This window comes from Equus asinus, chromosome 27 (genome assembly GCF_041296235.1).
Source record: "Equus asinus isolate D_3611 breed Donkey chromosome 27, EquAss-T2T_v2, whole genome shotgun sequence".
In the NCBI taxonomy this organism is placed as follows: Eukaryota; Metazoa; Chordata; class Mammalia; order Perissodactyla; family Equidae; genus Equus; species Equus asinus.
This window is the reverse complement of record NC_091816.1, coordinates 32,138,358-32,165,594: the sequence shown is the minus strand read 5'-3', so window position 1 is coordinate 32,165,594 and position 27,237 is coordinate 32,138,358. Positions and strand designations below refer to the sequence as shown.

At 54.8% G+C, this 27,237-nt stretch overlaps 3 protein-coding genes across 3 annotated transcripts in view; all 3 read left to right on the top strand.

Annotated features, from left to right (window-relative positions):
• Window positions 1–5,657, top strand: part of LOC106823816 (zinc finger protein 705A-like) — a 45,978-nt gene extending 40,321 nt beyond the window's left edge. Inside the window, exons 7-10 of the mRNA XM_070499971.1 lie at window positions 3,924–4,008; window positions 4,468–4,667; window positions 5,102–5,210; window positions 5,601–5,657. Of these exons, the coding sequence (XP_070356072.1) occupies window positions 3,924–4,008; window positions 4,468–4,667; window positions 5,102–5,210; window positions 5,601–5,657 (451 nt within the window). The remainder of the gene's footprint in view (window positions 1–3,923; window positions 4,009–4,467; window positions 4,668–5,101; window positions 5,211–5,600) is intronic.
• A 6,016-nt stretch (window positions 5,658–11,673) lies between these two features.
• Window positions 11,674–19,437, top strand: LOC123278408 (putative protein FAM90A9). Its single transcript, XM_070499970.1, has 6 exons — window positions 11,674–11,793; window positions 12,253–12,452; window positions 12,887–12,995; window positions 13,655–14,560; window positions 18,471–18,564; window positions 19,400–19,437. Exons 1-6 carry the CDS (start codon window positions 11,674–11,676, stop codon window positions 19,435–19,437), a joined length of 1,467 nt encoding a protein of 488 aa, XP_070356071.1.
• A 21-nt stretch (window positions 19,438–19,458) lies between these two features.
• LOC139042290 (putative protein FAM90A9) lies at window positions 19,459–27,222 on the top strand. Its single transcript, XM_070499969.1, has 6 exons — window positions 19,459–19,578; window positions 20,038–20,237; window positions 20,672–20,780; window positions 21,440–22,345; window positions 26,256–26,349; window positions 27,185–27,222. The coding sequence occupies exons 1-6, from the start codon at window positions 19,459–19,461 to the stop codon at window positions 27,220–27,222; spliced, it is 1,467 nt and encodes a 488-aa protein (XP_070356070.1).
• The last annotated feature ends 15 nt before the right edge of the window (window positions 27,223–27,237 follow it).

Genomic DNA, 27,237 nt, shown 5'->3' with positions numbered 1-27,237 from the left:
TTCTATTCATATATCTGGTGTAAACCTGTGTCAAGGGGATATTGTAATTGATTTCATCCTGATCACAACTGAGGTTGAGTCCATCACCCTATTGAAATGGATCACTTGGATGTGTTGAACTGTTCAATTTACTATCATAAGTTCTTGGCTTTCTTCCGATTTTTTTGTCTGATTCCTTTGAATTTCTCTTTGAAGGTGAGGAAATTCTAATATGTTGTCTCTGTGTGTTGTGATATCTTCCAGCATGCAAACAGGCAGATGCCAGTCCACACAACCAAGAGGGAAACTGGCCTGGGCTTCAGTCTTACGTGTGAGCTGCCTGTGAGGACAACTGACATGCTGTCTACAGAGCAAAATTGCATTGCTCCTCATTTCTGGCAATCCAAAGTGTTTGGAGAGGAACTCCACAGTTTTTCCTGACTCCAGCTGGGTAAGGACACTCGCACTGGCATTTCTGTCCTCTGCGAGCCACCCCTGGGTCTCTGAGGTCTGTTGAGATTAGCCCAGAGACTCAAGCATCCAAGGACACGCTTCCCGGTTCCCTGATCCCAGCCAGAGATGACCTCTGCCACGAAGGGGGACAAGACATCTTTCCCATATGGCATCAGAACCAAAGGTTCTTCTCCATAGAGCCAGAGTCTGGGACCTGCAATGCCTTTGTCAATCTCATAGGGAACTTCAACCCACACCCTCAGGCAAGCAGATGGTCTTACACAGAGAGCAGCTCTGTTCACTGTGTAGGATGAATACCCACCAATACGAGCCATAACCATGCTGGAGAGAACCAGGACAACTCTTGGTGAATCCCAAGGGGAACAAGGATGAGAAAAGACAGAGGGAGGCGAATCCGAACCATTATCGTCCTGAAAATAACTCTCAACCTAGGAGGAGGGCAAAGAAAGGACGGAACCTCTGCATGAATTACAGACGGATGAAACACTGGACATTCTCAGACCAAACACCACACTTTCAGATCAACGGCATGCTTCTAAACACAGGGAAGCAAAGAAGGAGCCCACGCTGTCTATTTTTGCTCCACACTGCGCTGTACCCTCTGCGAGGGCCCGGATGCAGGAGAAGTGGTGGCCCGAGACACTATTGCCTAGAAAACCCCAAAGAGTTGGTGTTGGCCGGTGATACTGTTGTCTACATGGCACATCCGAGCAACATCCTAGAGCAACTCTCTGGATGGACAGCCTCTTTCAACAACGTCAGCGAACTACTAAATCCAACTAACAAAAGACGTACCATTCGTGTCGAATTTCCTTAAAAAACACCACTTAGAAGAGGCATTGCTGACAGGAGCCCTGCGTCCCAAAGTCAATAGAGGTCTATATTCAATCTAGGAAAACCCTTGTGGAGTTTTCTGCAAAACTATAAATGCCTCTCCTTGAAAGGCATAGAAATGGAAAGAAGTGCTCCTTAACGCATCACGCATCTGTCAAGAAGGAGCAAAGTGCTTTCTCTTCTAATGAACGGGGCATGCTTCCATGCCGTGATAAATCCCAGGGGGCCTTCTCCTAAAGACGAGGACACAATGGAAAACTGAATCACGGAAACAAGAGGAGCAGAAGCAGTCTATGGAACATTGTAGAGGTACAGGTGTGACAGGGATAGGGACGGGGTAGTATCTTTTTTTTCTTAGAAAGGATCCAAGTTCTTGGGGCTTGGGAGAGTTGTCATGAGAAGATCAGGTGCCAGCCTGGTTTAATGGAAGGAGGGCCCGAAGGACACTAAAGGCCAGTGGAGGGTCATGGGGCACCACACATTCCTTGGAATGCAAGGAGGCCACCTGGATTCCCCAGGCTACTGCGGGAGATTTGGCAGGGACCCTGCTGCCCGTGGGGAAGGGCACCAGGATGGGACCACTACGCCATGGCTACAGGGCCCCGGACCCAGGTCCTTGGAGCACTTTCATAAATTATTACTGAAATGCCAGTTGAAAAGTCCACACAGCTGCAAAGGGATGCAAATCACAAACTGTGGGAAATCCCCAGGGTGCCCACAAGAGGATCCGATGGAGACCCTCCCCTCCGCTGAGTGGGAGCCATCCTGGGTGACCTGCTTTGGAGCGGGAGATGGTATCTTGGCAGCCGGGAGAAGTGGTCCGGGAGAGATCATTGGGGATTTCCATTCCTAACTGTCCCCTGGTCCGAATCAAAACACAGACACCTGCCTAACCCTCTACAGAGACTGACCCCTGGAGGATGAGCAATGGGGCACAGAAGGCCAATATTCACCACTGACCGAGGTGACTCAGAAAGGACGCCCCAGGTGATCCACGGCAATGCTAGCAATACAGTGATTTGACTCACAGGAACCCGCATGACGGAAGCCAGTGCCGGAAGGACAGATGCAGAAGGAGGTCTTGGCTGTGAATTCCTAGAGTCATCCAACTCACAGAGATCCAAAGGAGAATGGGGGAGGGAGGATGTGCAGGGAGGGAGGAAGGAAGGGGTAGGGTTTCCTGGATAACGCCTTCCAGGTGGCGAGAATGCAAAGCTGGGGAGATGGAGGACAGGGACGTTCGCACAGCAACGTGCATGGACTCAGTGCCGTGAAACTCTAGGCCTCCCGGTCTTGAAAGAGTCAAATCCTCTAAGGCAAACTCTACCACAATAACAAAACGGCAAAGCGCGCAGAGAAACGGGAATGGGCACAAACGTTTCCTCTTCTTACAGAGAAGAGAGAGTCTTCAAATTAGGCACCTGCGTGCCCGAAATTTTCCAATGCCTGCAAAGGCTAAGCGACAGAGGAGAGGTCATGGCCTCAGGACTTGCTTCGACCGGGGGTGGGTAGATTAGACGGATCGACTGAGATCCCCCTCACAAGGTCACGTGACCTGGAAACCCTATAAAAGCCTGACCGCAAAGGACCCTCCCACACTCCCCCTTCCGCAGGCCCCTGGGAAGCTGCCCCACGGCCTGGGCAGTTGGTCCTGCACCCACCTTTCTACAGTCTACGGACGGAACGAGGAGCACAGCTCGCTTTCAGGTGGGTTTCCTTTACCAATGTGGTCCTCAAATGGGGAGGGCTATGGCTTTAGGCACTAGGGCAAGGATTGTGGGATTTTCATAGGAATCTTGTGAACAGCCACTGAGGAAATACACCATTTCTCCAGTTCCAAAGCAAACAGACCCTGAGGAGTGAGGGGTCGGGAGGGAAAAGGTAGGGAAACCTCGGGGCTTGGGCGATGGGCAATTCAAGCCTCGTGAATGGATTTGTTCCTATTTAGTGCAAACGTACTCATTTGGCATGGTTTGGAAAGTAGTTAGAAATGGGGCACGAAGGCCAAACAGAAAAGAAGACGGGTTGGGCCCTGCCGACCTTGTGAAGCTTCCCGTCCAGTGGCGGGGCAACTCTTTTTTGCGTGTGAATTTCAATTGCCAAATCGCATCCCTTGATGTCAATGCGGAGATTCAAACCTTCAAGAGGAAGGCATACGTTGCTTTTGATCTTCCGATACGTGTGCCCAGGCGTGAAATCTAGCCTCTGTTCTCGTGCACACCTGGCGCAATCCTGTCTTCCTTGGTCCAAGCACACCGCATCGCGAAGCACCCAAGGCGAGTCTCTCAAACCCGTCTCTCAAGGAGGCCATTCCAAAGTCACCATGGATGCCTCCTGGGTCTTGTCTTGGTCAGAGTCCTATTCGGGCGGGAGGGAGTCATGTGAGAGTGAGAACATATGTGGGAGGGAGAGATGCCTTTGCGACGAATGTGTTTGGACTCAGTGATCAAAGAGGTCCCTTCACCCAGCCTCGGAGACGGAGGTGCGAGAGGGACTTTTTTCCGTGTGTGTGTCTGATCGTTTTCTTTTTCTTTGGACTCAGGAACCCCGGAAAGCAAGTCCTCGGGGAGACGGAGGTGAGGCTCCGCACAGGTGGGGCAGATGGCGGATCCTTCCACACGGCACTGGCCTTCCAGCCTGCTCAAGGCCCAGAAACGGAAGAAGCAACCCAAGGGAGCAGCGGGGCCGAGGGTTCCCCCGGCAGAGGAGGAGGATCCCAGGGTAAGTGGGGGCTTGGGTCTGTGGGGAAGCGGGCATGGCCTGGACTCCAGGGGCAGGGTCTGACAGGGACCATTGTGTCTCCATAAGTCTGTTGTCCTTCCGCGGGCAAGGCCCCGCTGTCTTGGGTCCTCCAAACCAAGCCCACGGGTCCATTCAGAGACTTGGAGGAACAAGCTCGCTTCCTATTTGCTGTCACGTCCAGCTGGGTGTTGGTCTCAGTCTTTCCATCGGGCTCCTCGTCCTCACCCTGAGACCTCCAGTCCTCCCTGCCGTGTCCCTCCCGACCCTAGGCTCTGGGAGGCACCACACCCTCTTCCCCGTCCTGACGCCCACTGCCATAGGTCAAGTCCCCTGTCCCAAGCCAATAGCCTCCTCTCGAAATGTGTGCTGACAAAGCCCGCTTTGAAAGCGGCCTGTGATTTCTCTTGCCTCGGTGACCATGTCCTTCTGCCCCCGCAGGTGAAGTGCAAAGACTGCGGAGCCTTTGGGCACCACGCGAGAAGCCTGAGGTGCCCCATGAAGCGTTGGCACGGGGCCCTTGCCCCCCAGCCCTTGGGCTCCAGAAAGCTGAAGGAGAACCTGGAACCACGGCCTCAGCAGGTCCCGCCCATCCCGCGGCCCTCCAGCCAGGCGGAGAGAGAGAGGGAGCAAAGACAAAGGTGAGCACCCTGGGAGCTTGGAAGCAAGCTTTGGGCTGAAATCTAAGCAGACACACGTGTCCCTCCGCCTGCACCCCGGGCACACCGGCCACTCCAGACAAGCAGAGCGACATGGAGAGAAAGGGAAAGGAGCTCCCTCTCCTCCAGGGTCCACACTCAGCAGCTGGTTCTCCTCCGGCTCGGTCCCTAAGGGGGGTGGGGAACATTTGGGAATTTCGCCCAAGAGCCACAGAAGAGCAACGGGCTCTAACGGAAAGGACTCCTCCAGAAAAGCTGTCTGGGGTAGGGGGACGAATCGGGGGTGGGACAAAGGCCCAGGGCTTCCCTCCCCGTCTCCATATACCACATGGAGGCGGTCTGGGCCGCCTCAAGGTCTGGCCCAACTCGGGATGGGAAAAGGAACTTGCTCCCAGCTCACGTGCTTTCTTGTGCAGGCAAGACGAGCAGCGGAGGAAGGCTCTGGTGCAGAGGTTTCCCAGGAGACCCCAAGGGAGGCAGCAGCCGAGCTGGAAGGAAGGGACAGAGTCCTGTGACTACGTGAGGGTGAGTGTCCCCAGGTGCCCCCTCTTGCGCTCTTCTGGGGAGCCCCAATCTGCCTCCAGCCCCTGCTGGGAGAGGGACTTGTTCCCTCCCGTGCCCGCCAAGGGGATCAGTCAGCATGCTCTTCAGATGTCCCTGCTCTTGCTTTCTCTGGTTGGACACCATTCCTTGCAAGTCTCTCAACCCTCTGCCGTGGGGGATGTGCAGGGACTTTCATCAGAAGCTTCCCCGGGGTGGAACCCGTGATGGAAGAAGAGGCATCTTCCAATGCTGGCACACACCCCCAAATGGGGCCTGCAAACACCTCAGTCACCCAACTGCCTCCCCCACAGCCTTAGCTCTCTGTCCGTTCCCCACAACAGTGTGTGAAAGAGCTCCTGTCCGCTTCCTCAGGTGGAGACGTTGGCGATGAGGAAGCTTTCTCGTTTCCTCTCTGACGTCAACCCGTAGCAAGGGAATATTGTCCTTCATTCTCTACTGGGCACCACTGAGGCTGAGTCCCTCATCCCGTTGCAACGGATCACTTGTACAGCTTGTCCTGTTCGGTTGAACGGGATAAGTGCTTGGCTTTCTTCTGGCCTTTCTCTTTGGTTGCTTTGACTTTGTCTTTGGAGGGGAGCCAGTTCTCATATGTGGTCTCTGTGTGTTGTGTTGTCTTCCAGCATGCAAACAGGCCACTGCCGGTCCACACAACCAAGAGGGAAACCGAGCCGGGCCTCGAGCTCCTGTGGAGGCTGCCTGTGAGGACACCCGACAGGACGTCCACTGGCTGTGCAGGATCTGCCATCCAAAGTCCTGGAGTGAGCCTCTTCTCCCCTCGAGGACTTGAGCGTGGAAGGGAAGTTTCTGTCCCTCCAAGCCCTCCCCGAGCGTCCCCACATTGGGCCCAGGACCCTACCGTCATGGTCCAGCTAAGAGACGAGACGCCCAGTTGGTTGTCCCCGGAAGAACCCCAGGCCGCCTGCAAGACGCAAGGCCTGGGCCACACCCCCGACACCCAGGCACAAGCCCGGTCTCTGGATGTCCAGTCGCATCCCTGCCAACAGCCTGCTGCCCATCTTTGGGACCGGCACTGCAAAATCAGCATCCAGGCAGCAGGCAAGAGAGGTCCTCGGCTCCCCATTCACACTGGCCAGAACCTCCCAAAGAAACCGAGACTCGGTCGCTGCCAGAGCCCCCAGAGGAGCCCTCAGAGACCACATCAGGGTCTTGTCCAGACTCTCCAGCCTCCCCCATGTTCAGCGGACGAGGCACCCCAAGTCGCCAGGAAGGCTCCTCGCGACCTGCAAGGCAGTGGCCTCCAGCCTGGCCACAACACGCCTCCCCTGAGCGCTGTGCAGCCCTGCACGGTGCCCCATCGTCCACCACTGCACCACGTTCCAGGCCAGCCCCTCAGAATGCTCTTCACAAGATCAGACAAGGGCTGGTGGAGCTCCAGGTTCCTGACAGCTCCCTCCTTCCATCCTGCTGAGAAGACAAGCCGTCCTGTGGAAAGCCCTCCCATCTTACAGAAGTCTGAGGGACAGCGTTCCCTGGTCCCACCGAGTGTCCTCTACGAGGACCTTCAGGTTTCCTCTTCCTCTGAAGAGAGCGTTTGGGAGGGAGACACCTCATGGCCATGAAGCCTTGTCCTCTGGCCCCAGCAGACCTGGAGGGGACTGTTGAGTCAGGAGGACGAGTCCCAGGGAGCAGCCTATTGCTCGGGAAGCAGCCACTCCCCAGAGCTGCTGGCTGCACAGATTCTGCAAACCCACATGATCCTTGGGGACACGCAGGCCAACGCTGCCTGCTTTCCTTATGGTAGTAGAAGGCGCCTTCCCCAGGGGACTTCTCACACTGGAATGAGAAGTTCCTTTCAATTGAAATCCATTGGATCTCATGGAGTCCAATCGCGGGCTGACTTTGAACTAGAGGAGAATGGGAAACTAGCAATTGAGTCTCTTTCTCCACTAATTTTGGAATTTGGGGAAAATGGGAAACGATTTCAAAGCCGTGCTTTGCAGACTTTAAACTGTTCCCTGTCCTGGGATGAGATGCCTTGACTCTGTGGGTTGATTTCGGTGCCAATTCTGATGGGGACTATTCTCATGGCTTTGTTCATTTTCGTGGCCAAATGTCCTGTGTAAGTTGTGTTTTCAAATGTTCTTTCAATCCTAATAAACTTCTCTCAAATATGACCCTGTGCCTGCCATTTTCTTTGCTAAGCGTGTCGATGGTTTGGAAAAGCGGACGGCCTGATCCCAGTTGAGTTCACTGAGTCAAGGGAAGCTTGGTGTCTTCCATGCTTCCCAGTCAGTACAGGCTCTCTGACACACCCAGCCCCACCGCATCAATACACGCATGGTGACAGAGTGCCCAAGCGGGTCTTTGGTAGATTCGTCCCTTAGATCCACACTGGACTCAGGCGGAGAGTCTGACTAAACATGCATGCCTGAATCCTACTCCACGTTATCCCCACTGAGGGTGTCTTTCTTGTTTCCTGGGCCCTGGCGTCTTCAAAGCTCTCTGGGTGATTCCAATGGGCGGCCACTTTTGAGAACCACTGGAGGGGTGGGCACAGATATCAGCTAAGTCACCTGCTATCCCCAGTGTCGAATTGAGCGAAAGCTCTGACTGAGATAGAGAAAAGTCACATAGCTCTGAAATCATGATTTCCTTAGGAACAGCAAATGACAGCCTCTGTCTCCTCTGTTGGCCACCCTTTGAGAGGGGCTTCCCTCATTATGCAGGAGTCTGTGCCTCAGGAGCACAGCAGCCTCTGGTTGAGGGCGCAAGGTCATGGAAGAGAAGGGAAAGGTGAAGATGCCATGCAGCGCGCTGACGTACCTTCTGAAACGGTTCCCGTCTTCCTGGGCCCCTGTCAGAGCTGCTTCCCTTGGCCCTTGTCTCCCGGCCACAAGCCTGCCCCATTAGGGAGTCTGACAAACCCAAAACCGCAGTGCTCCTCATTTCTCGCAATCCAAAGTGTTTGGATTGGCACTCCACAGTTTTTCCTGATTCCAGCTGGGTAAGGACACTCGCACTGGCATTTCTGTCCCTGGCAAGCCACCCCTGGGCCTCTGAGGTCTGTCTAGATTGGCCCAGAGACTCAAGCAGCCAAGGACATGCTTCCCAGTTCCCTGCTCGCAGCCAGAGATGATATCTGCCGCCAAGGGGGACAAGACATCTTTCCCATATGCCATCAGAACCAAAGGTTCTTCTCCACAGAACCAGAGTCTGGGACCTGCAATACCTGTGTCTATCTCATGGGGAACTTCAACCCTCACCCTCAGGCAAGCAGACGGTCTTAAGACAGAGAGCAGCTCTGTTCACTGTGCAGGATGAAGACTAACCAGTAGAAGCCAGAACGATGCTGGAGAGAACCAGGACAACTCTTGGTGAATCCCAAGGGGAACAAGGATGAGAAAAGACAGAGGGAGGCGAATCCGAACCATTATCGTCCTGAAAATAACTCTCAACCTAGGAGGAGGGCAAAGAAAGGACGGAACCTCTGCATGAATTACAGACGGATGAAACACTGGACATTCTCAGACCAAACACCACACTTTCAGATCAACGGCATGCTTCTAAACACAGGGAAGCAAAGAAGGAGCCCACGCTGTCTATTTTTGCTCCACACTGCGCTGTACCCTCTGCGAGGGCCCGGATGCAGGAGAAGTGGTGGCCCGAGACACTATTGCCTAGAAAACCCCAAAGAGTTGGTGTTGGCCGGTGATACTGTTGTCTACATGGCACATCCGAGCAACATCCTAGAGCAACTCTCTGGATGGACAGCCTCTTTCAACAACGTCAGCGAACTACTAAATCCAACTAACAAAAGACGTACCATTCGTGTCGAATTTCCTTAAAAAACACCACTTAGAAGAGGCATTGCTGACAGGAGCCCTGCGTCCCAAAGTCAATAGAGGTCTATATTCAATCTAGGAAAACCCTTGTGGAGTTTTCTGCAAAACTATAAATGCCTCTCCTTGAAAGGCATAGAAATGGAAAGAAGTGCTCCTTAACGCATCACGCATCTTTCAAGAAGGAGCAAAGTGCTTTCTCTTCTAATGAACGGGGCATGCTTCCATGCCGTGATAAATCCCAGGGGGCCTTCTCCTAAAGACGAGGACACAATGGAAAACTGAATCACGGAAACAAGAGGAGCAGAAGCAGTCTATGGAACATTGTAGAGGTACAGGTGTGACAGGGATAGGGACGGGGTAGTATCTTTTTTTTCTTAGAAAGGATCCAAGTTCTTGGGGCTTGGGAGAGTTGTCATGAGAAGATCAGGTGCCAGCCTGGTTTAATGGAAGGAGGGCCCGAAGGACACTAAAGGCCAGTGGAGGGTCATGGGGCACCACACATTCCTTGGAATGCAAGGAGGCCACCTGGATTCCCCAGGCTACTGCGGGAGATTTGGCAGGGACCCTGCTGCCCGTGGGGAAGGGCACCAGGATGGGACCACTACGCCATGGCTACAGGGCCCCGGACCCAGGTCCTTGGAGCACTTTCATAAATTATTACTGAAATGCCAGTTGAAAAGTCCACACAGCTGCAAAGGGATGCAAATCACAAACTGTGGGAAATCCCCAGGGTGCCCACAAGAGGATCCGATGGAGACCCTCCCCTCCGCTGAGTGGGAGCCATCCTGGGTGACCTGCTTTGGAGCGGGAGATGGTATCTTGGCAGCCGGGAGAAGTGGCCCGGGAGAGATCATTGGGGATTTCCATTCCTAACTGTCCCCTGGTCCGAATCAAAACACAGACACCTGCCTAACCCTCTACAGAGACTGACCCCTGGAGGATGAGCAATGGGGCACAGAAGGCCAATATTCACCACTGACCGAGGTGACTCAGAAAGGACGCCCCAGGTGATCCACGGCAATGCTAGCAATACAGTGATTTGACTCACAGGAACCCGCATGACGGAAGCCAGTGCCGGAAGGACAGATGCAGAAGGAGGTCTTGGCTGTGAATTCCTAGAGTCATCCAACTCACAGAGATCCAAAGGAGAATGGGGGAGGGAGGATGTGCAGGGAGGGAGGAAGGAAGGGGTAGGGTTTCCTGGATAACGCCTTCCAGGTGGCGAGAATGCAAAGCTGGGGAGATGGAGGACAGGGACGTTCGCACAGCAACGTGCATGGACTGAGTGCCGTGAAACTCTAGGCCTCCCGGTCTTGAAAGAGTCAAATCCTCTAAGGCAAACTCTACCACAATAACAAAACGGCAAAGCGCGCAGAGAAACGGGAATGGGCACAAACGTTTCCTCTTCTTACAGAGAAGAGAGAGTCTTCAAATTAGGCACCTGCGTGCCCGAAATTTTCCAATGCCTGCAAAGGCTAAGCGACAGAGGAGAGGTCATGGCCTCAGGACTTGCTTCGACCGGGGGTGGGTAGATTAGACGGATCGACTGAGATCCCCCTCACAAGGTCACGTGACCTGGAAACCCTATAAAAGCCTGACCGCAAAGGACCCTCCCACACTCCCCCTTCCGCAGGCCCCTGGGAAGCTGCCCCACGGCCTGGGCAGTTGGTCCTGCACCCACCTTTCTACAGTCTACGGACGGAACGAGGAGCACAGCTCGCTTTCAGGTGGGTTTCCTTTACCAATGTGGTCCTCAAATGGGGAGGGCTATGGCTTTAGGCACTAGGGCAAGGATTGTGGGATTTTCATAGGAATCTTGTGAACAGCCACTGAGGAAATACACCATTTCTCCAGTTCCAAAGCAAACAGACCCTGAGGAGTGAGGGGTCGGGAGGGAAAAGGTAGGGAAACCTCGGGGCTTGGGCGATGGGCAATTCAAGCCTCGTGAATGGATTTGTTCCTATTTAGTGCAAACGTACTCATTTGGCATGGTTTGGAAAGTAGTTAGAAATGGGGCACGAAGGCCAAACAGAAAAGAAGACGGGTTGGGCCCTGCCGACCTTGTGAAGCTTCCCGTCCAGTGGCGGGGCAACTCTTTTTTGCGTGTGAATTTCAATTGCCAAATCGCATCCCTTGATGTCAATGCGGAGATTCAAACCTTCAAGAGGAAGGCATACGTTGCTTTTGATCTTCCGATACGTGTGCCCAGGCGTGAAATCTAGCCTCTGTTCTCGTGCACACCTGGCGCAATCCTGTCTTCCTTGGTCCAAGCACACCGCATCGCGAAGCACCCAAGGCGAGTCTCTCAAACCCGTCTCTCAAGGAGGCCATTCCAAAGTCACCATGGATGCCTCCTGGGTCTTGTCTTGGTCAGAGTCCTATTCGGGCGGGAGGGAGTCATGTGAGAGTGAGAACATATGTGGGAGGGAGAGATGCCTTTGCGACGAATGTGTTTGGACTCAGTGATCAAAGAGGTCCCTTCACCCAGCCTCGGAGACGGAGGTGCGAGAGGGACTTTTTTCCGTGTGTGTGTCTGATCGTTTTCTTTTTCTTTGGACTCAGGAACCCCGGAAAGCAAGTCCTCGGGGAGACGGAGGTGAGGCTCCGCACAGGTGGGGCAGATGGCGGATCCTTCCACACGGCACTGGCCTTCCAGCCTGCTCAAGGCCCAGAAACGGAAGAAGCAACCCAAGGGAGCAGCGGGGCCGAGGGTTCCCCCGGCAGAGGAGGAGGATCCCAGGGTAAGTGGGGGCTTGGGTCTGTGGGGAAGCGGGCATGGCCTGGACTCCAGGGGCAGGGTCTGACAGGGACCATTGTGTCTCCATAAGTCTGTTGTCCTTCCGCGGGCAAGGCCCCGCTGTCTTGGGTCCTCCAAACCAAGCCCACGGGTCCATTCAGAGACTTGGAGGAACAAGCTCGCTTCCTATTTGCTGTCACGTCCAGCTGGGTGTTGGTCTCAGTCTTTCCATCGGGCTCCTCGTCCTCACCCTGAGACCTCCAGTCCTCCCTGCCGTGTCCCTCCCGACCCTAGGCTCTGGGAGGCACCACACCCTCTTCCCCGTCCTGACGCCCACTGCCATAGGTCAAGTCCCCTGTCCCAAGCCAATAGCCTCCTCTCGAAATGTGTGCTGACAAAGCCCGCTTTGAAAGCGGCCTGTGATTTCTCTTGCCTCGGTGACCATGTCCTTCTGCCCCCGCAGGTGAAGTGCAAAGACTGCGGAGCCTTTGGGCACCACGCGAGAAGCCTGAGGTGCCCCATGAAGCGTTGGCACGGGGCCCTTGCCCCCCAGCCCTTGGGCTCCAGAAAGCTGAAGGAGAACCTGGAACCACGGCCTCAGCAGGTCCCGCCCATCCCGCGGCCCTCCAGCCAGGCGGAGAGAGAGAGGGAGCAAAGACAAAGGTGAGCACCCTGGGAGCTTGGAAGCAAGCTTTGGGCTGAAATCTAAGCAGACACACGTGTCCCTCCGCCTGCACCCCGGGCACACCGGCCACTCCAGACAAGCAGAGCGACATGGAGAGAAAGGGAAAGGAGCTCCCTCTCCTCCAGGGTCCACACTCAGCAGCTGGTTCTCCTCCGGCTCGGTCCCTAAGGGGGGTGGGGAACATTTGGGAATTTCGCCCAAGAGCCACAGAAGAGCAACGGGCTCTAACGGAAAGGACTCCTCCAGAAAAGCTGTCTGGGGTAGGGGGACGAATCGGGGGTGGGACAAAGGCCCAGGGCTTCCCTCCCCGTCTCCATATACCACATGGAGGCGGTCTGGGCCGCCTCAAGGTCTGGCCCAACTCGGGATGGGAAAAGGAACTTGCTCCCAGCTCACGTGCTTTCTTGTGCAGGCAAGACGAGCAGCGGAGGAAGGCTCTGGTGCAGAGGTTTCCCAGGAGACCCCAAGGGAGGCAGCAGCCGAGCTGGAAGGAAGGGACAGAGTCCTGTGACTACGTGAGGGTGAGTGTCCCCAGGTGCCCCCTCTTGCGCTCTTCTGGGGAGCCCCAATCTGCCTCCAGCCCCTGCTGGGAGAGGGACTTGTTCCCTCCCGTGCCCGCCAAGGGGATCAGTCAGCATGCTCTTCAGATGTCCCTGCTCTTGCTTTCTCTGGTTGGACACCATTCCTTGCAAGTCTCTCAACCCTCTGCCGTGGGGGATGTGCAGGGACTTTCATCAGAAGCTTCCCCGGGGTGGAACCCGTGATGGAAGAAGAGGCATCTTCCAATGCTGGCACACACCCCCAAATGGGGCCTGCAAACACCTCAGTCACCCAACTGCCTCCCCCACAGCCTTAGCTCTCTGTCCGTTCCCCACAACAGTGTGTGAAAGAGCTCCTGTCCGCTTCCTCAGGTGGAGACGTTGGCGATGAGGAAGCTTTCTCGTTTCCTCTCTGACGTCAACCCGTAGCAAGGGAATATTGTCCTTCATTCTCTACTGGGCACCACTGAGGCTGAGTCCCTCATCCCGTTGCAACGGATCACTTGTACAGCTTGTCCTGTTCGGTTGAACGGGATAAGTGCTTGGCTTTCTTCTGGCCTTTCTCTTTGGTTGCTTTGACTTTGTCTTTGGAGGGGAGCCAGTTCTCATATGTGGTCTCTGTGTGTTGTGTTGTCTTCCAGCATGCAAACAGGCCACTGCCGGTCCACACAACCAAGAGGGAAACCGAGCCGGGCCTCGAGCTCCTGTGGAGGCTGCCTGTGAGGACACCCGACAGGACGTCCACTGGCTGTGCAGGATCTGCCATCCAAAGTCCTGGAGTGAGCCTCTTCTCCCCTCGAGGACTTGAGCGTGGAAGGGAAGTTTCTGTCCCTCCAAGCCCTCCCCGAGCGTCCCCACATTGGGCCCAGGACCCTACCGTCATGGTCCAGCTAAGAGACGAGACGCCCAGTTGGTTGTCCCCGGAAGAACCCCAGGCCGCCTGCAAGACGCAAGGCCTGGGCCACACCCCCGACACCCAGGCACAAGCCCGGTCTCTGGATGTCCAGTCGCATCCCTGCCAACAGCCTGCTGCCCATCTTTGGGACCGGCACTGCAAAATCAGCATCCAGGCAGCAGGCAAGAGAGGTCCTCGGCTCCCCATTCACACTGGCCAGAACCTCCCAAAGAAACCGAGACTCGGTCGCTGCCAGAGCCCCCAGAGGAGCCCTCAGAGACCACATCAGGGTCTTGTCCAGACTCTCCAGCCTCCCCCATGTTCAGCGGACGAGGCACCCCAAGTCGCCAGGAAGGCTCCTCGCGACCTGCAAGGCAGTGGCCTCCAGCCTGGCCACAACACGCCTCCCCTGAGCGCTGTGCAGCCCTGCACGGTGCCCCATCGTCCACCACTGCACCACGTTCCAGGCCAGCCCCTCAGAATGCTCTTCACAAGATCAGACAAGGGCTGGTGGAGCTCCAGGTTCCTGACAGCTCCCTCCTTCCATCCTGCTGAGAAGACAAGCCGTCCTGTGGAAAGCCCTCCCATCTTACAGAAGTCTGAGGGACAGCGTTCCCTGGTCCCACCGAGTGTCCTCTACGAGGACCTTCAGGTTTCCTCTTCCTCTGAAGAGAGCGTTTGGGAGGGAGACACCTCATGGCCATGAAGCCTTGTCCTCTGGCCCCAGCAGACCTGGAGGGGACTGTTGAGTCAGGAGGACGAGTCCCAGGGAGCAGCCTATTGCTCGGGAAGCAGCCACTCCCCAGAGCTGCTGGCTGCACAGATTCTGCAAACCCACATGATCCTTGGGGACACGCAGGCCAACGCTGCCTGCTTTCCTTATGGTAGTAGAAGGCGCCTTCCCCAGGGGACTTCTCACACTGGAATGAGAAGTTCCTTTCAATTGAAATCCATTGGATCTCATGGAGTCCAATCGCGGGCTGACTTTGAACTAGAGGAGAATGGGAAACTAGCAATTGAGTCTCTTTCTCCACTAATTTTGGAATTTGGGGAAAATGGGAAACGATTTCAAAGCCGTGCTTTGCAGACTTTAAACTGTTCCCTGTCCTGGGATGAGATGCCTTGACTCTGTGGGTTGATTTCGGTGCCAATTCTGATGGGGACTATTCTCATGGCTTTGTTCATTTTCGTGGCCAAATGTCCTGTGTAAGTTGTGTTTTCAAATGTTCTTTCAATCCTAATAAACTTCTCTCAAATATGACCCTGTGCCTGCCATTTTCTTTGCTAAGCGTGTCGATGGTTTGGAAAAGCGGACGGCCTGATCCCAGTTGAGTTCACTGAGTCAAGGGAAGCTTGGTGTCTTCCATGCTTCCCAGTCAGTACAGGCTCTCTGACACACCCAGCCCCACCGCATCAATACACGCATGGTGACAGAGTGCCCAAGCGGGTCTTTGGTAGATTCGTCCCTTAGATCCACACTGGACTCAGGCGGAGAGTCTGACTAAACATGCATGCCTGAATCCTACTCCACGTTATCCCCACTGAGGGTGTCTTTCTTGTTTCCTGGGCCCTGGCGTCTTCAAAGCTCTCTGGGTGATTCCAATGGGCGGCCACTTTTGAGAACCACTGGAGGGGTGGGCACAGATATCAGCTAAGTCACCTGCTATCCCCAGTGTCGAATTGAGCGAAAGCTCTGACTGAGATAGAGAAAAGTCACATAGCTCTGAAATCATGATTTCCTTAGGAACAGCAAATGACAGCCTCTGTCTCCTCTGTTGGCCACCCTTTGAGAGGGGCTTCCCTCATTATGCAGGAGTCTGTGCCTCAGGAGCACAGCAGCCTCTGGTTGAGGGCGCAAGGTCATGGAAGAGAAGGGAAAGGTGAAGATGCCATGCAGCGCGCTGACGTACCTTCTGAAACGGTTCCCGTCTTCCTGGGCCCCTGTCAGAGCTGCTTCCCTTGGCCCTTGTCTCCCGGCCACAAGCCTGCCCCATTAGGGAGTCTGACAAACCCAAAACCGCAGTGCTCCTCATTTCTCGCAATCCAAAGTGTTTGGATTGGCACTCCACAGTTTTTCCTGATTCCAGCTGGGTAAGGACACTCGCACTGGCATTTCTGTCCCTGGCAAGCCACCCCTGGGCCTCTGAGGTCTGTCTAGATTGGCCCAGAGACTCAAGCAGCCAAGGACATGCTTCCCAGTTCCCTGCTCGCAGCCAGAGATGATATCTGCCGCCAAGGGGGACAAGACATCTTTCCCATATGCCATCAGAACCAAAGGTTCTTCTCCACAGAACCAGAGTCTGGGACCTGCAATACCTGTGTCTATCTCATGGGGAACTTCAACCCTCACCCTCAGGCAAGCAGACGGTCTTAAGACAGAGAGCAGCTCTGTTCACTGTGCAGGATGAAGACTAACCAGTAGAAGCCAGAACGATGCTGGAGAGAACCAGGACAACTCTTGGTGAATCCCAAGGGGAACAAGGATGAGAAAAGACAGAGGGAGGCGAATCCGAACCATTATCGTCCTGAAAATAACTCTCAACCTAGGAGGAGGGCAAAGAAAGGACGGAACCTCTGCATGAATTACAGACGGATGAAACACTGGACATTCTCAGACCAAACACCACACTTTCAGATCAACGGCATGCTTCTAAACACAGGGAAGCAAAGAAGGAGCCCACGCTGTCTATTTTTGCTCCACACTGCGCTGTACCCTCTGCGAGGGCCCGGATGCAGGAGAAGTGGTGGCCCGAGACACTATTGCCTAGAAAACCCCAAAGAGTTGGTGTTGGCCGGTGATACTGTTGTCTACATGGCACATCCGAGCAACATCCTAGAGCAACTCTCTGGATGGACAGCCTCTTTCAACAACGTCAGCGAACTACTAAATCCAACTAACAAAAGACGTACCATTCGTGTCGAATTTCCTTAAAAAACACCACTTAGAAGAGGCATTGCTGACAGGAGCCCTGCGTCCCAAAGTCAATAGAGGTCTATATTCAATCTAGGAAAACCCTTGTGGAGTTTTCTGCAAAACTATAAATGCCTCTCCTTGAAAGGCATAGAAATGGAAAGAAGTGCTCCTTAACGCATCACGCATCTGTCAAGAAGGAGCAAAGTGCTTTCTCTTCTAATGAACGGGGCATGCTTCCATGCCGTGATAAATCCCAGGGGGCCTTCTCCTAAAGACGAGGACACAATGGAAAACTGAATCACGGAAACAAGAGGAGCAGAAGCAGTCTATGGAACATTGTAGAGGTACAGGTGTGACAGGGATAGGGACGGGGTAGTATCTTTTTTTTCTTAGAAAGGATCCAAGTTCTTGGGGCTTGGGAGAGTTGTCATGAGAAGATCAGGTGCCAGCCTGGTTTAATGGAAGGAGGGCCCGAAGGACACTAAAGGCCAGTGGAGGGTCATGGGGCACCACACATTCCTTGGAATGCAAGGAGGCCACCTGGATTCCCCAGGCTACTGCGGGAGATTTGGCAGGGACCCTGCTGCCCGTGGGGAAGGGCACCAGGATGGGACCACTACGCCATGGCTACAGGGCCCCGGACCCAGGTCCTTGGAGCACTTTCATAAATTATTACTGAAATGCCAGTTGAAAAGTCCACACAGCTGCAAAGGGATGCAAATCACAAACTGTGGGAAATCCCCAGGGTGCCCACAAGAGGATCCGATGGAGACCCTCCCCTCCGCTGAGTGGGAGCCATCCTGGGTGACCTGCTTTGGAGCGGGAGATGGTATCTTGGCAGCCGGGAGAAGTGGCCCGGGAGAGATCATTGGGGATTTCCATTCCTAACTGTCCCCTGGTCCGAATCAAAACACAGACACCTGCCTAACCCTCTACAGAGACTGACCCCTGGAGGATGAGCAATGGGGCACAGAAGGCCAATATTCACCACTGACCGAGGTGACTCAGAAAGGACGCCCCAGGTGATCCACGGCAATGCTAGCAATACAGTGATTTGACTCACAGGAACCCGCATGACGGAAGCCAGTGCCGGAAGGACAGATGCAGAAGGAGGTCTTGGCTGTGAATTCCTAGAGTCATCCAACTCACAGAGATCCAAAGGAGAATGGGGGAGGGAGGATGTGCAGGGAGGGAGGAAGGAAGGGGTAGGGTTTCCTGGATAACGCCTTCCAGGTGGCGAGAATGCAAAGCTGGGGAGATGGAGGACAGGGACGTTCGCACAGCAACGTGCATGGACTCAATGCCGTGAAACTCTAGGCCTCCCGGTCTTGAAAGAGTCAAATCCTCTAAGGCAAACTCTACCACAATAACAAAACGGCAAAGCGCGCAGAGAAACGGGAATGGGCACAAACGTTTCCTCTTCTTACAGAGAAGAGAGAGTCTTCAAATTAGGCACCTGCGTGCCCGAAATTTTCCAATGCCTGCAAAGGCTAAGCGACAGAGGAGAGGTCATGGCCTCAGGACTTGCTTCGACCGGGGGTGGGTAGATTAGACGGATCGACTGAGATCCCCCTCACAAGGTCACGTGACCTGGAAACCCTATAAAAGCCTGACCGCAAAGGACCCTCCCACACTCCCCCTTCCGCAGGCCCCTGGGAAGCTGCCCCACGGCCTGGGCAGTTGGTCCTGCACCCACCTTTCTACAGTCTACGGACGGAACGAGGAGCACAGCTCGCTTTCAGGTGGGTTTCCTTTACCAATGTGGTCCTCAAATGGGGAGGGCTATGGCTTTAGGCACTAGGGCAAGGATTGTGGGATTTTCATAGGAATCTTGTGAACAGCCACTGAGGAAATACACCATTTCTCCAGTTCCAAAGCAAACAGACCCTGAGGAGTGAGGGGTCGGGAGGGAAAAGGTAGGGAAACCTCGGGGCTTGGGCGATGGGCAATTCAAGCCTCGTGAATGGATTTGTTCCTATTTAGTGCAAACGTACTCATTTGGCATGGTTTGGAAAGTAGTTAGAAATGGGGCACGAAGGCCAAACAGAAAAGAAGACGGGTTGGGCCCTGCCGACCTTGTGAAGCTTCCCGTCCAGTGGCGGGGCAACTCTTTTTTGCGTGTGAATTTCAATTGCCAAATCGCATCCCTTGATGTCAATGCGGAGATTCAAACCTTCAAGAGGAAGGCATACGTTGCTTTTGATCTTCCGATACGTGTGCCCAGGCGTGAAATCTAGCCTCTGTTCTCGTGCACACCTGGCGCAATCCTGTCTTCCTTGGTCCAAGCACACCGCATCGCGAAGCACCCAAGGCGAGTCTCTCAAACCCGTCTCTCAAGGAGGCCATTCCAAAGTCACCATGGATGCCTCCTGGGTCTTGTCTTGGTCAGAGTCCTATTCGGGCGGGAGGGAGTCATGTGAGAGTGAGAACATATGTGGGAGGGAGAGATGCCTTTGCGACGAATGTGTTTGGACTCAGTGATCAAAGAGGTCCCTTCACCCAGCCTCGGAGACGGAGGTGCGAGAGGGACTTTTTTCCGTGTGTGTGTCTGATCGTTTTCTTTTTCTTTGGACTCAGGAACCCCGGAAAGCAAGTCCTCGGGGAGACGGAGGTGAGGCTCCGCACAGGTGGGGCAGATGGCGGATCCTTCCACACGGCACTGGCCTTCCAGCCTGCTCAAGGCCCAGAAACGGAAGAAGCAACCCAAGGGAGCAGCGGGGCCGAGGGTTCCCCCGGCAGAGGAGGAGGATCCCAGGGTAAGTGGGGGCTTGGGTCTGTGGGGAAGCGGGCATGGCCTGGACTCCAGGGGCAGGGTCTGACAGGGACCATTGTGTCTCCATAAGTCTGTTGTCCTTCCGCGGGCAAGGCCCCGCTGTCTTGGGTCCTCCAAACCAAGCCCACGGGTCCATTCAGAGACTTGGAGGAACAAGCTCGCTTCCTATTTGCTGTCACGTCCAGCTGGGTGTTGGTCTCAGTCTTTCCATCGGGCTCCTCGTCCTCACCCTGAGACCTCCAGTCCTCCCTGCCGTGTCCCTCCCGACCCTAGGCTCTGGGAGGCACCACACCCTCTTCCCCGTCCTGACGCCCACTGCCATAGGTCAAGTCCCCTGTCCCAAGCCAATAGCCTCCTCTCGAAATGTGTGCTGACAAAGCCCGCTTTGAAAGCGGCCTGTGATTTCTCTTGCCTCGGTGACCATGTCCTTCTGCCCCCGCAGGTGAAGTGCAAAGACTGCGGAGCCTTTGGGCACCACGCGAGAAGCCTGAGGTGCCCCATGAAGCGTTGGCACGGGGCCCTTGCCCCCCAGCCCTTGGGCTCCAGAAAGCTGAAGGAGAACCTGGAACCACGGCCTCAGCAGGTCCCGCCCATCCCGCGGCCCTCCAGCCAGGCGGAGAGAGAGAGGGAGCAAAGACAAAGGTGAGCACCCTGGGAGCTTGGAAGCAAGCTTTGGGCTGAAATCTAAGCAGACACACGTGTCCCTCCGCCTGCACCCCGGGCACACCGGCCACTCCAGACAAGCAGAGCGACATGGAGAGAAAGGGAAAGGAGCTCCCTCTCCTCCAGGGTCCACACTCAGCAGCTGGTTCTCCTCCGGCTCGGTCCCTAAGGGGGGTGGGGAACATTTGGGAATTTCGCCCAAGAGCCACAGAAGAGCAACGGGCTCTAACGGAAAGGACTCCTCCAGAAAAGCTGTCTGGGGTAGGGGGACGAATCGGGGGTGGGACAAAGGCCCAGGGCTTCCCTCCCCGTCTCCATATACCACATGGAGGCGGTCTGGGCCGCCTCAAGGTCTGGCCCAACTCGGGATGGGAAAAGGAACTTGCTCCCAGCTCACGTGCTTTCTTGTGCAGGCAAGACGAGCAGCGGAGGAAGGCTCTGGTGCAGAGGTTTCCCAGGAGACCCCAAGGGAGGCAGCAGCCGAGCTGGAAGGAAGGGACAGAGTCCTGTGACTACGTGAGGGTGAGTGTCCCCAGGTGCCCCCTCTTGCGCTCTTCTGGGGAGCCCCAATCTGCCTCCAGCCCCTGCTGGGAGAGGGACTTGTTCCCTCCCGTGCCCGCCAAGGGGATCAGTCAGCATGCTCTTCAGATGTCCCTGCTCTTGCTTTCTCTGGTTGGACACCATTCCTTGCAAGTCTCTCAACCCTCTGCCGTGGGGGATGTGCAGGGACTTTCATCAGAAGCTTCCCCGGGGTGGAACCCGTGATGGAAGAAGAGGCATCTTCCAATGCTGGCACACACCCCCAAATGGGGCCTGCAAACACCTCAGTCACCCAACTGCCTCCCCCACAGCCTTAGCTCTCTGTCCGTTCCCCACAACAGTGTGTGAAAGAGCTCCTGTCCGCTTCCTCAGGTGGAGACGTTGGCGATGAGGAAGCTTTCTCGTTTCCTCTCTGACGTCAACCCGTAGCAAGGGAATATTGTCCTTCATTCTCTACTGGGCACCACTGAGGCTGAGTCCCTCATCCCGTTGCAACGGATCACTTGTACAGCTTGTCCTGTTCGGTTGAACGGGATAAGTGCTTGGCTTTCTTCTGGCCTTTCTCTTTGGTTGCTTTGACTTTGTCTTTGGAGGGGAGCCAGTTCTCATATGTGGTCTCTGTGTGTTGTGTTGTCTTCCAGCATGCAAACAGGCCACTGCCGGTCCACACAACCAAGAGGGAAACCGAGCCGGGCCTCGAGCTCCTGTGGAGGCTGCCTGTGAGGACACCCGACAGGACGTCCACTGGCTGTGCAGGATCTGCCATCCAAAGTCCTGGAGTGAGCCTCTTCTCCCCTCGAGGACTTGAGCGTGGAAGGGAAGTTTCTGTCCCTCCAAGCCCTCCCCGAGCGTCCCCACATTGGGCCCAGGACCCTACCGTCATGGTCCAGCTAAGAGACGAGACGCCCAGTTGGTTGTCCCCGGAAGAACCCCAGGCCGCCTGCAAGACGCAAGGCCTGGGCCACACCCCCGACACCCAGGCACAAGCCCGGTCTCTGGATGTCCAGTCGCATCCCTGCCAACAGCCTGCTGCCCATCTTTGGGACCGGCACTGCAAAATCAGCATCCAGGCAGCAGGCAAGAGAGGTCCTCGGCTCCCCATTCACACTGGCCAGAACCTCCCAAAGAAACCGAGACTCGGTCGCTGCCAGAGCCCCCAGAGGAGCCCTCAGAGACCACATCAGGGTCTTGTCCAGACTCTCCAGCCTCCCCCATGTTCAGCGGACGAGGCACCCCAAGTCGCCAGGAAGGCTCCTCGCGACCTGCAAGGCAGTGGCCTCCAGCCTGGCCACAACACGCCTCCCCTGAGCGCTGTGCAGCCCTGCACGGTGCCCCATCGTCCACCACTGCACCACGTTCCAGGCCAGCCCCTCAGAATGCTCTTCACAAGATCAGACAAGGGCTGGTGGAGCTCCAGGTTCCTGACAGCTCCCTCCTTCCATCCTGCTGAGAAGACAAGCCGTCCTGTGGAAAGCCCTCCCATCTTACAGAAGTCTGAGGGACAGCGTTCCCTGGTCCCACCGAGTGTCCTCTACGAGGACCTTCAGGTTTCCTCTTCCTCTGAAGAGAGCGTTTGGGAGGGAGACACCTCATGGCCATGAAGCCTTGTCCTCTGGCCCCAGCAGACCTGGAGGGGACTGTTGAGTCAGGAGGACGAGTCCCAGGGAGCAGCCTATTGCTCGGGAAGCAGCCACTCCCCAGAGCTGCTGGCTGCACAGATTCTGCAAACCCACATGATCCTTGGGGACACGCAGGCCAACGCTGCCTGCTTTCCTTATGGTAGTAGAAGGCGCCTTCCCCAGGGGACTTCTCACACTGGAATGAGAAGTTCCTTTCAATTGAAATCCATTGGATCTCATGGAGTCCAATCGCGGGCTGACTTTGAACTAGAGGAGAATGGGAAACTAGCAATTGAGTCTCTTTCTCCACTAATTTTGGAATTTGGGGAAAATGGGAAACGATTTCAAAGCCGTGCTTTGCAGACTTTAAACTGTTCCCTGTCCTGGGATGAGATGCCTTGACTCTGTGGGTTGATTTCGGTGCCAATTCTGATGGGGACTATTCTCATGGCTTTGTTCATTTTCGTGGCCAAATGTCCTGTGTAAGTTGTGTTTTCAAATGTTCTTTCAATCCTAATAAACTTCTCTCAAATATGACCCTGTGCCTGCCATTTTCTTTGCTAAGCGTGTCGATGGTTTGGAAAAGCGGACGGCCTGATCCCAGTTGAGTTCACTGAGTCAAGGGAAGCTTGGTGTCTTCCATGCTTCCCAGTCAGTACAGGCTCTCTGACACACCCAGCCCCACCGCATCAATACACGCATGGTGACAGAGTGCCCAAGCGGGTCTTTGGTAGATTCGTCCCTTAGATCCACACTGGACTCAGGCGGAGAGTCTGACTAAACATGCATGCCTGAATCCTACTCCACGTTATCCCCACTGAGGGTGTCTTTCTTGTTTCCTGGGCCCTGGCGTCTTCAAAGCTCTCTGGGTGATTCCAATGGGCGGCCACTTTTGAGAACCACTGGAGGGGTGGGCACAGATATCAGCTAAGTCACCTGCTATCCCCAGTGTCGAATTGAGCGAAAGCTCTGACTGAGATAGAGAAAAGTCACATAGCTCTGAAATCATGATTTCCTTAGGAACAGCAAATGACAGCCTCTGTCTCCTCTGTTGGCCACCCTTTGAGAGGGGCTTCCCTCATTATGCAGGAGTCTGTGCCTCAGGAGCACAGCAGCCTCTGGTTGAGGGCGCAAGGTCATGGAAGAGAAGGGAAAGGTGAAGATGCCATGCAGCGCGCTGACGTACCTTCTGAAACGGTTCCCGTCTTCCTGGGCCCCTGTCAGAGCTGCTTCCCTTGGCCCTTGTCTCCCGGCCACAAGCCTGCCCCATTAGGGAGTCTGACAAACCCAAAACCGCAGTGCTCCTCATTTCTCGCAATCCAAAGTGTTTGGATTGGCACTCCACAGTTTTTCCTGATTCCAGCTGGGTAAGGACACTCGCACTGGCATTTCTGTCCCTGGCAAGCCACCCCTGGGCCTCTGAGGTCTGTCTAGATTGGCCCAGAGACTCAAGCAGCCAAGGACATGCTTCCCAGTTCCCTGCTCGCAGCCAGAGATGATATCTGCCGCCAAGGGGGACAAGACATCTTTCCCATATGCCATCAGAACCAAAGGTTCTTCTCCACAGAACCAGAGTCTGGGACCTGCAATACCTGTGTCTATCTCATGGGGAACTTCAACCCTCACCCTCAGGCAAGCAGACGGTCTTAAGACAGAGAGCAGCTCTGTTCACTGTGCAGGATGAAGACTAACCAGTAGAAGCCAGAACGATGCTGGAGAGAACCAGGACAACTCTTGGTGAATCCCAAGGGGAACAAGGATGAGAAAAGACAGAGGGAGGCGAATCCGAACCATTATCGTCCTGAAAATAACTCTCAACCTAGGAGGAGGGCAAAGAAAGGACGGAACCTCTGCATGAATTACAGACGGATGAAACACTGGACATTCTCAGACCAAACACCACACTTTCAGATCAACGGCATGCTTCTAAACACAGGGAAGCAAAGAAGGAGCCCACGCTGTCTATTTTTGCTCCACACTGCGCTGTACCCTCTGCGAGGGCCCGGATGCAGGAGAAGTGGTGGCCCGAGACACTATTGCCTAGAAAACCCCAAAGAGTTGGTGTTGGCCGGTGATACTGTTGTCTACATGGCACATCCGAGCAACATCCTAGAGCAACTCTCTGGATGGACAGCCTCTTTCAACAACGTCAGCGAACTACTAAATCCAACTAACAAAAGACGTACCATTCGTGTCGAATTTCCTTAAAAAACACCACTTAGAAGAGGCATTGCTGACAGGAGCCCTGCGTCCCAAAGTCAATAGAGGTCTATATTCAATCTAGGAAAACCCTTGTGGAGTTTTCTGCAAAACTATAAATGCCTCTCCTTGAAAGGCATAGAAATGGAAAGAAGTGCTCCTTAACGCATCACGCATCTTTCAAGAAGGAGCAAAGTGCTTTCTCTTCTAATGAACGGGGCATGCTTCCATGCCGTGATAAATCCCAGGGGGCCTTCTCCTAAAGACGAGGACACAATGGAAAACTGAATCACGGAAACAAGAGGAGCAGAAGCAGTCTATGGAACATTGTAGAGGTACAGGTGTGACAGGGATAGGGACGGGGTAGTATCTTTTTTTTCTTAGAAAGGATCCAAGTTCTTGGGGCTTGGGAGAGTTGTCATGAGAAGATCAGGTGCCAGCCTGGTTTAATGGAAGGAGGGCCCGAAGGACACTAAAGGCCAGTGGAGGGTCATGGGGCACCACACATTCCTTGGAATGCAAGGAGGCCACCTGGATTCCCCAGGCTACTGCGGGAGATTTGGCAGGGACCCTGCTGCCCGTGGGGAAGGGCACCAGGATGGGACCACTACGCCATGGCTACAGGGCCCCGGACCCAGGTCCTTGGAGCACTTTCATAAATTATTACTGAAATGCCAGTTGAAAAGTCCACACAGCTGCAAAGGGATGCAAATCACAAACTGTGGGAAATCCCCAGGGTGCCCACAAGAGGATCCGATGGAGACCCTCCCCTCCGCTGAGTGGGAGCCATCCTGGGTGACCTGCTTTGGAGCGGGAGATGGTATCTTGGCAGCCGGGAGAAGTGGCCCGGGAGAGATCATTGGGGATTTCCATTCCTAACTGTCCCCTGGTCCGAATCAAAACACAGACACCTGCCTAACCCTCTACAGAGACTGACCCCTGGAGGATGAGCAATGGGGCACAGAAGGCCAATATTCACCACTGACCGAGGTGACTCAGAAAGGACGCCCCAGGTGATCCACGGCAATGCTAGCAATACAGTGATTTGACTCACAGGAACCCGCATGACGGAAGCCAGTGCCGGAAGGACAGATGCAGAAGGAGGTCTTGGCTGTGAATTCCTAGAGTCATCCAACTCACAGAGATCCAAAGGAGAATGGGGGAGGGAGGATGTGCAGGGAGGGAGGAAGGAAGGGGTAGGGTTTCCTGGATAACGCCTTCCAGGTGGCGAGAATGCAAAGCTGGGGAGATGGAGGACAGGGACGTTCGCACAGCAACGTGCATGGACTCAATGCCGTGAAACTCTAGGCCTCCCGGTCTTGAAAGAGTCAAATCCTCTAAGGCAAACTCTACCACAATAACAAAACGGCAAAGCGCGCAGAGAAACGGGAATGGGCACAAACGTTTCCTCTTCTTACAGAGAAGAGAGAGTCTTCAAATTAGGCACCTGCGTGCCCGAAATTTTCCAATGCCTGCAAAGGCTAAGCGACAGAGGAGAGGTCATGGCCTCAGGACTTGCTTCGACCGGGGGTGGGTAGATTAGACGGATCGACTGAGATCCCCCTCACAAGGTCACGTGACCTGGAAACCCTATAAAAGCCTGACCGCAAAGGACCCTCCCACACTCCCCCTTCCGCAGGCCCCTGGGAAGCTGCCCCACGGCCTGGGCAGTTGGTCCTGCACCCACCTTTCTACAGTCTACGGACGGAACGAGGAGCACAGCTCGCTTTCAGGTGGGTTTCCTTTACCAATGTGGTCCTCAAATGGGGAGGGCTATGGCTTTAGGCACTAGGGCAAGGATTGTGGGATTTTCATAGGAGTCTTGTGAACAGCCACTGAGGAAATACACCATTTCTCCAGTTCCAAAGCAAACAGACCCTGAGGAGTGAGGGGTCGGGAGGGAAAAGGTAGGGAAACCTCGGGGCTTGGGCGATGGGCAATTCAAGCCTCGTGAATGGATTTGTTCCTATTTGGTGCAAACGTACTCATTTGGCATGGTTTGGAAAGTAGTTAGAAATGGGGCACGAAGGCCAAAGAGAAAAGAAGACGGGTTGGGCCCTGCCGACCTTGTGAAGCTTCCCGTCCAGTGGCGGGGCAAATCTTTTTTGCGTGTGAATTTCAATTGCCAAATCGCATCCCTTGATGTCAATGCGGAGATTCAAACTTTCAAGAGGAAGGCATACGTTGCTTTTGATCTTCCGATACGTGTGCCCAGGCGTGAAATCTAGCCTCTGTTCTCGTGCACACCTGGCGCAATCCTGTCTTCCTTGGTCCAAGCACACCGCATCGCGAAGCACCCAAGGCGAGTCTCTCAAACCCGTCTCTCAAGGAGGCCATTCCAAAGTCACCATGGATGCCTCCTGGGTCTTGTCTTGGTCAGAGTCCTATTCGGGCGGGAGGGAGTCATGTGAGAGTGAGAACATATGTGGGAGGGAGAGATGCCTTTGCGACGAATGTGTTTGGACTCAGTGATCAAAGAGGTCCCTTCACCCAGCCTCGGAGACGGAGGTGCGAGAGGGACTTTTTTCCGTGTGTGTGTCTGATCGTTTTCTTTTTCTTTGGACTCAGGAACCCCGGAAAGCAAGTCCTCGGGGAGACGGAGGTGAGGCTCCGCACAGGTG

What these genes read in the sequence shown, in the direction of transcription:
- LOC123278408 (XM_070499970.1), top strand. Translation starts at nt 11,674, where the DNA reads ATGGCGGATCCTTCCACACGGCACTGGCCTTCCAGCCTGCTCAAGGCC. An exon ending in CAGAGGAGGAGGATCCCAGG is followed by an intron (nt 11,794 to 12,252) that starts GTAAGTGGGGGC and finishes CTGCCCCCGCAG; the next exon opens with GTGAAGTGCAAAGACTGCGG. An exon ending in GAGAGGGAGCAAAGACAAAG is followed by an intron (nt 12,453 to 12,886) that starts GTGAGCACCCTG and finishes TTTCTTGTGCAG; the next exon opens with GCAAGACGAGCAGCGGAGGA.
- LOC139042290 (XM_070499969.1), top strand. Translation starts at nt 19,459, where the DNA reads ATGGCGGATCCTTCCACACGGCACTGGCCTTCCAGCCTGCTCAAGGCC. An exon ending in CAGAGGAGGAGGATCCCAGG is followed by an intron (nt 19,579 to 20,037) that starts GTAAGTGGGGGC and finishes CTGCCCCCGCAG; the next exon opens with GTGAAGTGCAAAGACTGCGG. An exon ending in AGTCCTGTGACTACGTGAGG is followed by an intron (nt 20,781 to 21,439) that starts GTGAGTGTCCCC and finishes GTTGTCTTCCAG; the next exon opens with CATGCAAACAGGCCACTGCC.